Below are 17,670 nucleotides of genomic sequence, written 5' to 3' on the forward strand. Positions count from 1 at the left end.
GTGGGCCAACCATGTGTCTCACTATGGAGTCTCCAATCATAAGAAAAGTTGGTTTTTGAGTGTTACGTCTTAAGGGCTTGGTTGGTGAGACACTGCTGTTGCTATGTGTCTTGGGTGCTGTGAGAACTGTGTTAGTTGTAGCAGTCTTTTGTTTTGGAGATCTCTGCTGTTTTGGTAAGTTTTTGAGAGAACCTCCTTGTATGTTGATTTATGTGTTGGATGCTTACCGTGTGCATGAGTAATGTTAGTTGAGTTGACAACCTTTTCGGTGTTACTGTTTTGAGTGTGAGAGAGCAGGGATTCCAGATTCTTGGCGTGGATACATGTCTTGCACTCTGTACTACAGTCAGTTATTAGTGGGATGCCATTCTAAATGAGGCAGTTGCTACACTGCCTCAGGAGACCCAAGTCAACAAGGCTGGCAGGAAAAACAAGGGTAGTCCAACTGTCCATAATGCTACGTTTGAAGAACTGTTATCACAAAGGGGATGCTATCGGGACTGATCTAGGAGGTGCTCTGTAAAGGGTATTTCTGATAGGGTTTTTGGCTGTTGGTTTAATAGGTCACAGCTCACTACCAATACTTCTTAGACCATAGAAGTACTAAAGATGAGAACTACACTAATGTACTACAGCTGTATCTAAGGGAGAAATTGTCTACGTCATCTGTCCAGCACAGTAGTGCTCAGTGCTGTACAATGTGCAAACAAGCAGGAACTCACTCAAATGTGGGGTTACTTCCAGCAATGGGTTTGGCTGACAGAGGTAATGTAGCAATGCATATGCTGATTGAATAGGTAGAGATGACCAACTGGTATCGATGTATCATATTACATTTGCTTGGTATTGTTTTGTTTTGGGGATTATGATTTTGAATGCTAGCTGAACAAAGCATTCTTTCATGCATCAGCTCCAATTTGTACAACATATGATTTGCTAAAGAAGAGAAATGACTGAAATTAGCGTACAAAAATGAAATGAAGCAATAATTTCACATACTTTTCCAGGGAGTAGATATTTTTTATAAATGTCTTTATTGTTTTTGTTTACAGTTCCAGCAGGTGACGATGGCTATGCCATTCCACTTCCCATTGTGGTAGTAAGAGGGATAATTGGAGTCCTGGTGGTCATATCTGCTGTCTGTTTCATTATGGATCTTTGCTATTAAGGTAAAGTATGACTGTACTTCCTCCATATTTTCATTTCAATGTTTGAATGTGGCTAAATGAAAAGTAATTTGAATGGAGTGCTGTTAGTATCTGTTTGGAAATCAGTGACAGAAAGAAACAATACTGAATGAAATATTAGGGCTGTGCATGTGCATGAAAGATGATTTGATGTGGCAGAAAACTGAAAAACAGGGAGGTAATTACCATAAGCAGCACAAGATGTAATAGTCTCACCCGTGGTGTCGAAGGCTGCGGACTGTATCCCACACCAGGAAGATGGGATGCTGACACTGCCGTGTAGCATAAGGGGAGATGCTACATTCATCAGGGTGTTATCCTTCTGATGAGATGTTAAACTGTGGTCTCATCTGCTTGACTTGGAGGTAGCTCAGGTGGATGTAAAGGATCGCATGGCACCTATTGAAAGAGTTTCCATTTCCCATTACATTTTATCTCATTTGTTCTTTCATTCCAGACAATCCACATTATACAAAACAGTTTTTATCTAATCTATCTACATCATTTTGTTTCATATTTTCATTGTATCCATATTCTATCATGTCCATATTTATACATTTAACATGTTTTATACATTCTTTATCACATATTTCTTCCCATAATTGATTTATTCTTTTACATTAAAAAGCATGTTCAGTGTTCTCTAATTTACCACAATATGTATAAACTCCATATTTCATTTTTATAATATGACATATTTGCTGTGATACTGCCAGCCCAGCTATCTGGAATTTTATAAATAATCATAAATTATTTGTGAATATTACTATAATTCATATTTTATTTTACATTTGTTGACCGGGCTAGTCTAACTGGATATATGTCCATTTTCAGTAGAGGCCCGGGGAAAAAAGCTCCATGACACACATGATAATAAAGTTGCAGGACAATATAAAATGACTTCAGATATGTGTACAAGTACAAAGATTGGATAATACAGAAATAATACAGAGAAGGACATAAGTTAATACGATATGAAATGCATTCAATACAGTGTATAATTCAAAATAGCAAGTAAGTACATTACTTAATATAGAAAAAGGGGAGTTATACAGTCTAATTCCATATACAAGTATTGTACAATAAAAGTCAGATTGAAAAAAAAATGTGTAGTAAAAAAGACAAAAAATTATTATTTTTTTTTCCTCTCTTACAGGTGAGTATTCGGAGGGATGGAAATAATGAAACACAGAGTGAGAAAGGTAAGGTATAGAATATGCCGACAGTATAAGGCTCAAGTAGAGAATTAGTCAGGTGTAGTACAGGGGCATAACCAGTGTGTTTTGAGGAAAAGTTCCAGTCTGTTTTTGAAGAGTGATACAGAGGAAACTGAGGAAAGTTTGCTGGGTAGGAGATTCCAACATTTTCCCACAGTATTAGAGAAGAGAGAATCCCCAGCCCTGTTGTTAGATTTAGATGTGTTAATTAGAAGTTTCTGAGATGAATGTAAGGACTTCAGGTTGTGATAGGGGGTGATGATGGTGGATAGAGTAGGAGTATTGGAAGGTTGGTAAAGAGTCTTGCGGGCAGTGATTAATTGGTGGTATTTGAGCAGATTCTGTAGTTCCAACCACTGAAGCTCCTTTAAATTAAGGCAATGGTGTGCTCTGAATGGGTTACCAGTAGCAAATCTAGCTATGTTATTGCATGAGATTTCCAATTTATTGAGGTTATTCTTAGATAGATTAGTGAAAATATTTGAGGCATAGAGGAGTCTAGAGATTAGATGAGTGTGTGCAATAGTAGTCCTAGCTGTAGGTGACAGGAAGGGTTTAATTCTGTAGAGAAAGCCAAGTTTTTTGTTGACAGATTTAATAGTGTTATTGATATGTATGTCAAAGGTAAGGTTGTGGTCAATGATAATACCAAGTAGCTTGGTAGATAGGTCAGGTGATATAATGGTACCATTAGTGGATGTAACAGCAAAATCTATGGGAGAGAATTTATGATTAGGATTGAAAAGGAGGAGTTTAGTTTTTTGGGGGTTTAATAGAAGACAATGGTGAGTGAACCATTGTTTAACAGTGTTAAATACATTTTGGGTAAGGGAGTGAAGTTCAGAGGAGGTTGTGGCTGAGCATACAAGTGTGGAGTCATCAGGCATATTGAATGCAAGTAGCACAGGGAATTGCTAGATTAAGGTCGTTGATGAATATGGAGAAAAGGAGAGGTCCTAATATGGATCCCTGAGGTACATCGAGGTTAACTGGTAGGTGGTTAGATAGAGTGTTTTGCCAGAGTACAGCCTATTGTCTTTGATCTAAGTAGGATTGGAACCATTTGATAGGGAGTGCATCTAAGGCCAGGGATTTGAGGATATCTGTGAGACTTTGATGACTGACCATGTCAAATGCTTTTGACAGATCAATAAATAGTGCTGAGTAAAGCCTATTACAGTTACGTTTTTTGTTAATACAATCTGTAAAGGAAAGGAGGGCAGTGGTAGTGCTATGGGAGGGTCTGAAACCATGTTGACAGTTAGAGAGCAAGTTATTATGGAGTAGGTGGTCTAGCAATTGCCTATGGATGCATTTTTCCAAGATCTTGGCCAAAGGAGAAAGAAGGGCTATGGGACAGTAGTTGGAGAAATCGGTGGAGGTTCCACCTTTGTGAAGGGTAATAATATGGGAGACTTTCCAGATGTTAGGGACGTGACCTTCACTAATAGTTCTATTGATCAGAAAGGAGATGGGGTAAGCAATTGACTTGGCAGATTTCTGCAGATATTCAGCAGGTAGTTGGTCTGCTGAAGGAGAGCCTGGTTTCAGTTTTTGAATTAGGGCAAGAATGTGGGTTGTTGGGACTGGTTGAAAAATGAATGGAGGGGGTGTGGCTTTGTTATAGGTAGGTAAAGTAAAAGTATGTAGGTGATAGTTGGCTGGCTAGTGTTTGGATTGCATTGGTGAAAAAGATATTGAAGGCATTGGCAGTCTGCATGGGATTTTGAAGGTCAGTGTTTAGTGGGCTTGGTGTACTGGATTGACCTGGTTGTAGTAATTGGTTGATGCATGCCCAGAATTTTTGTGGGTTATTATGGTTTGCATTTTGAAATCGAAGGTAGTATTTTCTTTTATCAGATAGTATAGCTTTCTTAGTGTTATTTCTCAGTTGTTTGAAATTTTGTTGGTCTGCAGGACCTTTGGTCATTCTCCATTTGGCCCAGTATTTATTCATAGGTTCATAGATTAGTACTAATCTAACTGCCCTTGCGAGCCATGTTAAGCCTAGCCAATTATCCCCTGTGAGACTCAAACCCTGCACCTTGTGTTTGTAAGGCAAACACCTTAACCATTAGGCCACCCTCCCAACCTGAGGTGAATTTTATGTTTGGTGCCTTTAGAAAGCCATGGGGCTGACTTGGTCTTAATTCTAATAGTGTGGGTTGGTGCATGATGATCAAGGATGGCTAGGAAGCTAGAATTAAAGTATTGAACAGCTTCTTCCAGAGGGAGGTATTTTAGGGGAGATCAGTTGCATGCTGTGAGTTCATTTTGGAAGAGATCTGGGTTGAAGTTCTTTTTGGATCTAATATTCCTGATTGTGGTGGGAATGGGAGTATAGGTTTTATGCCTGATGATATAGGTAAGCGAATGGTCACTTATGTCATCAGGAAGGGTTCCAGATTCATATAATTGGGGAACAGAATCCAGTCTAATGTGCTTTCTTTCTTCTTGTGTTTATCTATTCTGGTGGGGGATTTAATGGTTTGATCAAAACCATATAGGTCGATGTCGGGTGGTTGGGTGGCTGTTGCTATAGCAGTTCCAATCAATGTTTATATCGTCAAGGATTATGGTTTCTTGGGGCAGGTGCTGAGATAACCAGCAAAGGATATTTTCTATGGTGGTATTGTTGTTACCGGGGGGTATATAGATACAAATAATATAGATGGCTTTGGCATTGTTAAGTTGTAGTTTAGATATTAGAATGTCTGTACTGGTACTAAGTGGTGGTTTAATGTTGTAAGTGGTTAATTGTAGGCTAGATTTGAAAATAATTGCCACTCCCCCACCCTTTTTGGTGCAGCTCCAGGTTTAAATGGACTTGAATATCTAATGTATAAAGATATGCAAGAATGGCAAAACGAATGTGTTTTAGAGGTTTAGAGGTGGATTTTATTCCAACATTTTTCATTCATTAGCTTATTAGCTGTATTTACCATTCTTTGTTCTACTATTGTCATAAAAATCTTATAATCAACATTGTTTAATATTAGTGGTCTGCATTTTTTATGCCTGTTCTTTCTCACTTTTTCGGTATAAAGTTTATTGCACTCAAAGATATTTTTTCATCATTTACCCCTTTTCAAACCATTCATTCAACACCTCTAAACCTCTAAAACACATTCTTTTTGCCATTCTTGCATATCTTTATACATTAGATATTCAAGCCCATTTAAACCTGGAGCTGCAGCCACATTTATTGCTTCCAACATAATCTTTTCTTCCATTCTCTTATTATATTTTTTATTTTTGTAATTTTAAAATATTAATCATTGCAATAAAGAAACATAACATATACATTTCACACAAAGTACCTGTTTATAATAGTCCATATTCAATCACTTTAACATATATAATGATTATTTTTAATAAAGATAAGACATAACATATACATTTCACACAAAGTACCTGTTTATAATAGTCCATATTCAATCAGTTTAACATATATAATGATTATTTTTAATAGAGATAAGACATAACATATACATTTCACACAAAGTACCTGTTTATAATAGTCCATATTCAATCACTTTAACATATATAATGATTATTTTTAATAGAGATAAGACATAACATATACATTTCACACAAAGTACCTGTTTATAATAGTCCATATTCAATCACTTTAACATATATAATGATTATTTTTAATAGAGATAAGACATAACATATACATTTCACACAAAGTACCTGTTTATAATAGTCCATATTCAATCACTTTAACATATATAATGATTATTTTTAATAGAGATAAGACATAACATATACATTTCACACAAAGTACCTGTTTATAATAGTCCATATTCAATCACTTTAACATATATAATGATTATTTTTAATAAAGATAAGACATAACATATACATTTCACACAAAGTACCTGTTTATAATAGTCCATATTCAATCACTTTAACATATATAATGATTATTTTTAATAAAGATAAGACATAACATATACATTTCACACAAAGTACCTGTTTATAATAGTCCATATTCAATCACTTTAACATATATAATGATTATTTTAATAGAGATAAGACATAACATATACATTTCACACAAAGTACCTGTTTATAATAGTCCATATTCAATCACTTTAACATATATAATGATTATTTTTAATAGAGATAAGACATAACATATACATTTCACACAAAGTACCTGTTTATAATAGTCCATATTCAATCACTTTAACATATATAATGATTATTTTTAATAAAGATAAGACATAACATATACATTTCACACAAAGTACCTGTTTATAATAGTCCATATTCAATCACTTTAACATATATAATGATTATTTTTAATAAAGATAAGACATAACATATACATTTCACACAAAGTACCTGTTTATAATAGTCCATATTCAATCACTTTAACATATATAATGATTATTTTTAATAGAGATAAGACATAACATATACATTTCACACAAAGTACCTGTTTATAATAGTCCATATTCAATCACTTTAACATATATAATGATTATTTTTAATAGAGATAAGACATAACATATACATTTCACACAAAGTACCTGTTTATAATAGTCCATATTCAATCACTTTAACATATATAATGATTATTTTTAATAGAGATAAGACATAACATATACATTTCACACAAAGTACCTGTTTATAATAGTCCATATTCAATCACTTTAACATATATAATGATTATTTTAATAAAGATAAGACATAACATATACATTTCACACAAAGTACCTGTTTATAATAGTCCATATTCAATCACTTTAACATATATAATGATTATTTTTAATAGAGATAAGACATAACATATACATTTCACACAAAGTACCTGTTTATAATAGTCCATATTCAATCACTTTAACATATATAATGATTATTTTTAATAGAGATAAGACATAACATATACATTTCACACAAAGTACCTGTTTATAATAGTCCATATTCAATCACTTTAACATATATAATGATTATTTTTAATAGAGATAAGACATAACATATACATTTCACACAAAGTACCTGTTTATAATAGTCCATATTCAATCACTTTAACATATATAATGATTATTTTTAATAGAGATAAGACATAACATATACATTTCACACAAAGTACCTGTTTATAATAGTCCATATTCAATCACTTTAACATATATAATGATTATTTTTAATAAGAGATAAGACATAACATATACATTTCACACAAAGTACCTGTTTATAATAGTCCATATTCAATCACTTTAACATATATAATGATTATTTTTAATAGAGATAAGACATAACATATACATTTCACACAAAGTACCTGTTTATAATAGTCCATATTCAATCACTTTAACATATATAATGATTATTTTTAATAAAGATAAGACATAACATATACATTTCACACAAAGTACCTGTTTATAATAGTCCATATTCAATCACTTTAACATATATAATGATTATTTTTAATAAAGATAAGACATAACATATACATTTCACACAAAGTACCTGTTTATAATAGTCCATATTCAATCACTTTAACATATATAATGATTATTTTTAATAAAGATAAGACATAACATATACATTTCACACAAAGTACCTGTTTATAATAGTCCATATTCAATCACTTTAACATATATAATGATTATTTTTAATAAAGATAAGACATAACATATACATTTCACACAAAGTACCTGTTTATAATAGTCCATATTCAATCACTTTAACATATATAATGATTATTTTAATAAAGATAAGACATAACATATACATTTCACACAAAGTACCTGTTTATAATAGTCCATATTCAATCACTTTAACATATATAATGATTATTTTTAATAAAGATAAGACATAACATATACATTTCACACAAAGTACCTGTTTATAATAGTCCATATTCAATCACTTTAACATATATAATGATTATTTTTAATAAAGATAAGACATAACATATACATTTCACACAAAGTACCTGTTTATAATAGTCCATATTCAATCACTTTAACATATATAATGATTATTTTTAATAGAGATAAGACATAACATATACATTTCACACAAAGTACCTGTTTATAATAGTCCATATTCAATCACTTTAACATATATAATGATTATTTTTAATAAAGATAAGACATAACATATACATTTCACACAAAGTACCTGTTTATAATAGTCCATATTCAATCACTTTAACATATATAATGATTATTTTTAATAAAGATAAGGAGCAATATTCAATTCATATTTTTCCAGTAGGTTTTCTATTTTCAACCAAGTACTTCATCTAGAATTATCATTATTACTTCTCATCTTAATAACATGCAATTCATTATAACAAGCAGTCTTTGCAATATTTATAAATTCAACCATTGAGGGCATATTTGAATTTTTCCAATTTTTTGATCACATTTCTAACAATTGCTTAAATATTCCAAATAAAGTGGAATTGGAGCATTATAAGTTACTAAAGACTTAGTTAACTTAAATTGTCAGACCATAATACATGCATTAATATAGTAACATTATCCCAGAAACGTTTTAATACTTCACAGTCAAACTTCATATGTTGCCAATCTGCTTTTTATCTAGAATTATATCTCCAGCACCTAATATTTTGTTTCTTGTACATAACTTCAATTTTATGTGGGGAAATTACAGCTTTATGTAAAAATTTCCATAAAAATATCTTCCAGGTTAAAGATGTTAAAGTATTTCCAGGTTGTAGATTAGAGTGTGTGTTGTACATTTAAGAAGCTTTCCACTCAATGGGCATATGTGCAGATAAGTACAGAACACATGCAGGCAAGAGCGCCATTTTGAGTGAGCAGCCAGAGTGTAAGCATGTATGAGTCTAGTAGTCAGTCAGTTTGTTAGTTTGTTTATGTTTAATGTTCCAGTGTTGCATCCTGCTGTGATTCCATATAAGAAACTACTAAACACCCAAGCCTCTTCATCTTATTGAGATGTACAAGGCAAGTGACAGGGTGTCAGAATAGGATCCAGAGTAAAACTTCTTGAAAAACATAAGGCATACGGGCATGGTTGGAGGAAAACATACATGGGATCATCCCTACAGCTCAAATGGCTCACAAAACAGGTCTGAAGGTTAAATCCATGTACAAAACACTCTTAAATTATTTTTACTCAATGAATATAAAACAAAGCATTCAAAATGCTCTAAACAACTTTCTAATTAAATGAAATGTTCAAAACTATGATATTTGATAAAATGATTTGATAAAATATTCAAAATACATTCACATATGCACAAATAACTTCTGAAACACAAAAAAATGTGTAAAAAGGTGAAAACCACTGTATTTTTTGTTATGTGCTACTTTTTCACTTTAACTAAAGCTATTCAAAGTATCCAAAGTGTTTGCAGTGTGTGCTTTATAACAATACAGTTATTTTGCAAAGTACAGTTATTTCAAAGGGATTATTGTGGAGTTGAATATTATGAGTACCCGGTGTGTGTTTGAAACTATACTTTTGGGCATGGCAGAGGCATTTTGCTGACCTGCACCAGTTCTGTTTGATTATAATATTGCAGAAAATTGGAGAGTGTTTGAGTAAGAATATGATATTTTTTACGGGCTGCTTTTTCTGACAAAGACGCATGTACAAAGGCATTTATTCTGCTAAATTTAATTGGTTCAAAAGCCATTGAAAGATAGCATTTATTCATGTATGCAAGGAAGAGGGAAGACTGCCATATCGTGGTACAAGCTGAAACACAGGAAGACCCTGAGTGCTTGAAACATAAACTTACAGAGATGTGTAACCCCCAAATGAATATTACATTGGAAAGACACTTATTTTACACAAGATATCAAACACCTGGTGAATCTTTTGCAGAGTACATCACTGGCTTGAGAAATAAGGTCAAAACATACAAATTTGTTGATTTAAGAGATGAGTTGATAAAAGACAGGCTTGTGTGTGATGTTAATAATGATGCAGTGAGAAAGATTTTGCTTTGAGACAGTAATTTTACTTTGAGCAAAACCATAGAGATTTGTCAGATATACGAGCTCACAGAAAAATGCACAAATATCCTTATGAATGAGTAAAGCATGCTTGTGGTGTCTTATAGGGCTACTGTTGATAGTATGCAGCATGAGGTTAATGGATATAAGCCAAAGGGTGTAGCACCCATACCCTGAGCTAAACCAAAACACAGAGCAGCTTCAGTAAGGCCTAAGGTGCATTCAGGTAAACAAAGGTGGTGCCTCAGCAAAACCCTAAGCAAGCCTGATAATCAGCTGTTGTAATTGTGGAGGTAGCCATGACCCTAAATGAGAAGAATGGTTAGCTTTTGGTTAACAATCCTACAGATGCAAAAAGTGGCACCATTTTAACAAGCTTTGTAAATCAAAAGAGGCTCATTCTTGTACTAAAAAAGATTATTCAAAGAAGAAAGTTGATCAGGTAGAAAGCTGCCACCCTACATTTTATGTTGATGGTGTATCTGTGCTTGGTGCAAAGGTCAATGCAGTAGAGTTGTTGGCAAAGACCAAAGTATTTTGTACTGTTCTGATTCATGGCAGACCCACAGAGCTCAAAGCAGATACTGGTTCAAAGTGCAATGTTATGCAGCCGAAACCTTTTCTAGAGTAAAAGCTAGTGAACAACTTGATTTAGCAAACTGTGCAAAGCTTGTCACTTATGCTGGTGAAGAAAGTCATACCAAAGGATCATTAGTGCTTTCATGTTAATCTGCTGGGAACAGCTATGACTTGCAGTTTTACATAGTCAAGAGACACAAACAGTCACTATTGGACCTCAGAGACATTTTGAAAATAGGACTTATTCACTTGATACAGAAGTTCACAATGTAAACATGTGTAACAGCTCATATTTCACCAACATGATTTTTTTCTGAGTATGCTGCTGTTTTTGAAGACAAGCTTGGCAATCTCCCAGTTGTGTACTCCATGAAATTAGACCCAGAGGTCAGTGCAGTTGTCAGACCATCATGGAAATTTCCAGTAGCTATGCAGAACAGAGTCAAAGCTGAACTAGACAGAATATTGCATTTAGGAGTAGTTTGTCCAGTAGAAGAACCAACTGAATGGGCATCCTGTATGGTGGTAGCTCATAAGAAAAGCTCAGATGATATTAGAATATGTATTGATCCAAAAGACTTAAATATTAAAACTACCTCACCATCCAATGAGTACAGTTGAAGAAGTTGCTGCCCTTATTCCCAATGCCACTGTTTTTTCTGCAATAGATGCAAAAAGTTCATTTTGGCAAATTATTCTTGATCGTAAATCTTCATTGCTAATCACATTCAGTACATCATTTGGAAGATATGATTTTTGAGAATGATATTTGGAATACATTCTGCCAATCAAGTCTTTCAATGTACAATGGAACATTTTTTTCTGGCTATCCATGTGCTATGATAATAGATGACATTCTAGTAGGAGGCAATGGTGAAGATAAATATGATAGAAATCTCAGGAAAGTTCTGGGACGTAAATCTTAAGCTGAATCCTTAAAAGTGTAAAGTCAGGCTGAAAGAAGTTACTTATGTGGGTCATTTGTTTACTAGTTCAGACCCACAGACAGCTCCTTCTAATCAAACTGCAATTCTTCAGATGCCAGCTCCAATATTTAAACTTTACAACATTTTCTTAGCATAGTCAACTATTTGGGCAAGTTCATCCCAGATTTGAGTGATCTTTCAGCACCAATACAAGAGCCGACACACAAAAATTTAACTTGGTTCTGGTTAGAACAACACCAAAGAACATTTGATGTCCTGAAACAGAAACTTGCCACTCCACCCACTTTAAGATACTATGATGTTCACAAACCAGTAACTCTTTCCTGTGATGCTTCACAGTTTGGTCTTGATGCAGTCATTCTTAAGAGGGTAGACCAGATCCATGATTATATTTATGGCCAACCTATTTAAACAGAGACTGATCACCAACATCTGGTTACTGTTTTGAAAAAAGCTAAGGCATACAGCCCCTGCCAGACTACAATGCATTCCTATTTGCATCTCTACATGTATCCTTGATTGAATTGTAGCACTGTAACTTTAAATTGCTCTTATAGAACAAATGAAATTGGTTAATTAGGTCATTAATTCACAACCAAGTGCTTTTGTAGATGTATTTATATTGCCATATTGGTGTTAAAGTTCATTCCCGTTTGAAGGCATATTGGCCATGGTACTAGGAAGCATCAATAAACTTTTTTGTGGTGATTCAACAGGAGTTCATGTGGAGTGTGTCCTGGCTTTACTTCTCTATTCAGTTTTGGTATATCGTATTACTTTATCCAGATCACCCAGAATAACCACTGAACAACATAACGCAGAGAACCTTGATCTTGAAGTCATGGAAGTGAAAAATTGTTCTTCCTCACATCATGATGAGCTTAGAAGTCACACAACTTCAGATCCAATTCTTCAGAAGGTCAGCCAATTTATCAGTGAAGGATGGCCATCAAAATAATCTTGTTTACCACTAGATGCACAGCCATATTTTCCGTACAGAGACAAGATCTTGATGGAAGATGGTATCTCACGAAAGGTCCAAATGTGATAGTTCCAAGTCCTTAGAAGAAGAGTATATTAAGATTTTGCATTGTGGTCAACCAGGAACTGATTATATCAAAAGAAAGGTGAGAAGACTAGAATTTTGATCTTCTATGCCAAAAGATATTGAGAAAGTACTTTCATCTTGTTCAAACTGTAATAGTACTAAACCTCACTTGGAAAAAGAATCACTTCAGCTAAACTAAATTTCTGCGTTACCTTAGCTATGGATATCTTTGAGTGGAATGGTCAACATTACTTGGGGTTAGTAGACTCTTATTCAAACTGGTTCAAGATTGACCAACTTCTTAACTTAACGTCCAGTACTGTCATTAAGTTGAAGAGACATTTTTCTGTCCATTGTTGTCCACACAAAGTTATTTCTGACAACGGTGCACAGTTTACAAGTCAGCACTTCAAAAGATATATAGGTTCATAGGTTCATAGATTAGTACTAGGCTATCGGCCCTAGGGCCTATACAAGCCTAGCCATAACAATTCCCTGGCTATTTCTTCCCACAGTATTTACTTTCCTGGCCCCCTGTCTAGCAGGGTGACTGACATGATCCCTGGGATGAATTTCCTATCTCCCGTCCAATCATCAAGGTTCCTTTTGAAGAGGGCCAAAGAGGCGCTCTGCTTGACATGTATGGGCAGTCTATTCCAGAGTCTGGGGAGTCCCTGGGTCAGGAACCTATCCCTCCAGCATGTTTTGTTCATTGTGACGACAAGGTTTAGATCCGTGGAGCGTGTGTCTCTGACGTGTTGGGATTTCTTTAAGTGTAGCATCTCCAACAGCTGAAACAAGGGACTTTGTCCATACTACTAGTAGTCCTGAATACCTACAATCAAAAGGCTTGGCTGAATGTGCAGTACAGAGTGCAACACAGCTGTTGGAGAAATCCAAACATGACAATACTGATATTTTTCTAAATTTGCTTAATCTCAGAAACATTCCTTGCAATAATATACTTGGTTCACCTGCTCAGAGACTTATGTCAAGAAAAAACAGAACCATGCCACAAGTAAGTAAGAATTTGTTGGTTCCATGCTAAAACAACAAAACAGTAAATGCCCAACTAAGACAAGAGCATCATATCTCTCAATCCATAGAAAGAATGAGAGATAGTGAGGATGCAGACAGCAAAAGGATTTAATCGGATTGGTCACGTGGAAAGTTTGTGTGAGGAACTGAGATTTTACATTGTGGAATTGCAGGGAATGGAGTTTAGGTGGAATCGGAAGTATCTTCTAATTTTCAAATCTAGGTGCTTAGGATTCCCCCCCTTGGCTAACCTGGTGTGACTCAGATTAAACTTCACATTTACCTACGATAACATACTGCAGCTCCTGCATAACGGTATCTACAGGATTGCAATTGGCCACCACAACAAAAACTGCTTCTCCCAGCAATTAAACAGAGTATGTTACACATATAAAAAGCATTTGTTAAGCTTTCTCTTACAGTGCTGTGTAATTAAGCAAGTCATCATTTTGGTCAGCCATAGGGCTCTTTTCGACTTGAGTGTTTGCCTCCTTCCCCTGTAACTAAAGTACACTGACTCTTACATTTGTCTCTCTGACCCTAATTTTTACAGGTATACCTTGTACCTTTCTGGCTTTCTAACACTCAGACATAGACTCCTGTTGCAAGTTTTACTTACTTGTCTGACATTTGAACAAGTAACCCTTGTAAAAATCCTCAAAATTGTATACTGTTGGTCTGTCTTTCCTGCTAAACATAAGTAAAATTAAAGTGCTGAATGCAAGTAACATTAAGTGCTGAGTGCCAATTTTAGGACCTTACATTCAACCTACCTCTGGTGTGGTGTCTTGAGTCAATCAAGGTATTCCTCTAACCACTCCTACTGCCTTCTCTTTCCCCCCACTCCCCTCTTTCCCACAGGTTAAACTGCTACCACTTAGTACAAGCATCATTTTCAAATCTAAGTGCTTAGGATTTCCCTCTCTCTCTTCCCCCCTTGGCTGACTTGGTGTGACTCAGTGTAAGTTTCTTCATTGTATGGATTTTTTTGCTATTTTTTGTGTGTAACTGAATGACCTAATGCTCTCACTTAAAGCTCTAAAAATTATACTCTAAGCTCACAACCTACAGCTAGCAAATACCATGCAAGAGTATAAAACACAGTCTAAAATAGAGCGTATAACTTGGTGTAAAACATAGTTTAAAAATACAGTTTAGAAACACAGCCATTAAGTTAACACTAAATGCATACCATACAGCTCCAGGAAGCCTAAGAAAAAACTTGTAGTCAGTGTTAGCCCTGGTCCACTTGCCCTCGCTCTGCTCGGGCTTGCTCTGCACCCCTCCCTGCCCCCAATAACCACCGACCCTAGTACCACTAAATTTATAGGTACTCAACCACATACCCTTGTTATAACATCCTATCATCTTTCACCTAACATACTCTTTCCGCCTTCTATAATATCCTTTCTCCACCCACTCTATTACCTCTAAATTTACCATCAGATCTTATGCTGTTGTGCCATACAAACAGCAGATCTAACTACTATACTCCTCCTCTCATAATGCTATACTCCTCTTTTCTACCCATTCTGCTGGCCACGTATTTACTCACCTTGTATGAAAACCAGTTTCTCACTGGTTATCAGTACCCAAAAGGCCATATTATCACCCAATCTGTAAAGCATTCCACCTTCAGCCAAGCTAATAATAATGGGTCCAATTCAACATCTTGTTCACTCTTTCAGCATACCAACCCCTGGCACATTAGCCCTAGATCTAGACAATACCATAAACTTATAAACAAACTCCTGAAGCTTATCACTAAGCACAGACCTAGCCTAATACTCAGTGGTGATATTCACCCCACCCTGGCCCATCCACTTCTGATATATACTCCCCCTCTACTTGTAACTTAAGCTATAAAACTATAATCAATAGACCAACTAACTCTCGCCTGGCCTGTCATCTCAGTATTAGATACATTAATAACAAGGTACATGAACTGCATGCACTCCTGGCTGTCCACTCTCCTGAGATTCTCTGTCTATCTGAAACCTGATTAAAACCTAACACTAACAACAATGAAGTGTTACCACCTGGGTATAACATACACAGGCTGGACTGTGTTTCCAGGAAGGGGGGGTTGGTTAGCTATACTCTACAAATCTGAGTTGAATGTGACCATAGATGTTACACAACCACCTCAAATTAATAACTCCAAAATTCTTGCCACTAGATTGCAACTTAACAAAAGTAAATCTACTTCTCTGAAGTACAGGTCAACACTAAGGGACTCTGGTTAACAAAGTCTGCAGATGACTGCAAACTGGGAGCCATTATTGAATCCCCAAATGATGTGGATACTCTACAAAAGGGCCTTACAGAAACAGATGCTTGGTGCCAGAGCCATGGGCTCAAACTCAATGCCAAGAAATGTATTGTTATCCCCTTTGGGAAAAAACATGTATCCATGAATTACCATATAGGTGGCAGTACACTAAACACAGAAAGTGTGATAAGAGACTTAGGGACACAGGTGGACAGTGGTCTCACCTTCGATAACCACATCGCCACAACAGTCAGGAAATCCTTCTATGTGGCACACCTCATCACAAAGGGCTTTTCATCCAGAAAAAAGGAGGTCATTGTCCCACTGTACTCATCCCTCATTAGACCCATTATAGAATACAACACCCCATTTGGTATGTACCTCTCAAGACATCTGCAACAACTGGAAAGGCCTCAGAAATACCTCACTAAAAGAATCACAGGCTTAAAGCAGATGCCCTATGCTGACCGCCTTAAAAAACTCCAGCTATACTCTGTCGCATATCGTCTACTCAGAGGCAATCTCTGCTTAACATACAAGGCCATGACAAACCCAGAGCTGTTGGACATGCTACACTTAAAGAAATCCCAATCCCTCAGAGCTACACGCTCCAGGGATCTAAACTTTGTCATCACAATAAACAAAACATGCTGGAGGGATAGGTTCCTGACCCAGAGACTCCCCAGACTCTGGAATAGATTGCCCATACATGTCAAGCAGAGTGCCTCTTTGGACCTCTTCAAGAGGAACCTTGACGATTGGATGGGAGAAAAGAAATTCACCCCAGGGATCACGTCAGTCACCCTGCTAGACAGGGGTCCAGGAAAGTAAATAATGTGGGAAGAAATAGCCAGGGAATTGTTATGGTTAGGCTTGTATAGGCCCTAGGGCTGATAGCCTAGTACCAACCTATGAACCTATAAATGCAGCAACATCATCTGCATGTATATTCCCCCAGTTACAATATAGCCACACTTGAAGATACCCTACACTGGCTATCATGTCATTACCCCCAAGAAACCCTACTACTCAGAGATTTTAACATAGACTGGGGCACCTGTTCCTCAGAATCCCCATCTACCCATATTAACCTGCATGCATTTACACAAATCATAGTCACCCCTACCAGGATAGGTAAACCCAACCAAAAAGAATGCATACTCGACTGGGTACTCGTAAATAATAACCCCCAACTGTACAATGCTGGTACCCCCCCCAAAGACCTAAGCAGCCACCTACTCACTTATATAGTTAAGCAAAAAGCCATTAATCCCCAATAACCCTTACTCAGAAAAGTGAGAAACAAAAAACTTTGATCCTGCCAAATTCCATCAGAAACGTAACTCCTGTAACTGGTCTATTCTAAAACACCTCCCCTTAGAGGAGGCAGTTGCATATTTTAACAACGAATTTCT

General features: G+C 35.7%; 1 gene segment (V, D, J or C); it reads left to right on the forward strand.

Moving 5' to 3' along the window:
• The window catches only part of LOC122813633, a 237,188-nt gene that overhangs the window by 150,893 nt on the left and 68,625 nt on the right, over positions 1–17,670 (forward strand). Inside the window, 1 exon segment of the V gene segment in view lies at positions 1,053–1,169. Within this exon segment, the coding sequence occupies positions 1,053–1,168 (116 nt within the window).

Source organism: Protopterus annectens, chromosome 1.part1, assembly GCF_019279795.1.
Source record: "Protopterus annectens isolate FY-2018-M chromosome 1.part1, PAN1.0, whole genome shotgun sequence".
NCBI classification, from domain to species: Eukaryota; Metazoa; Chordata; order Ceratodontiformes; family Protopteridae; genus Protopterus; species Protopterus annectens.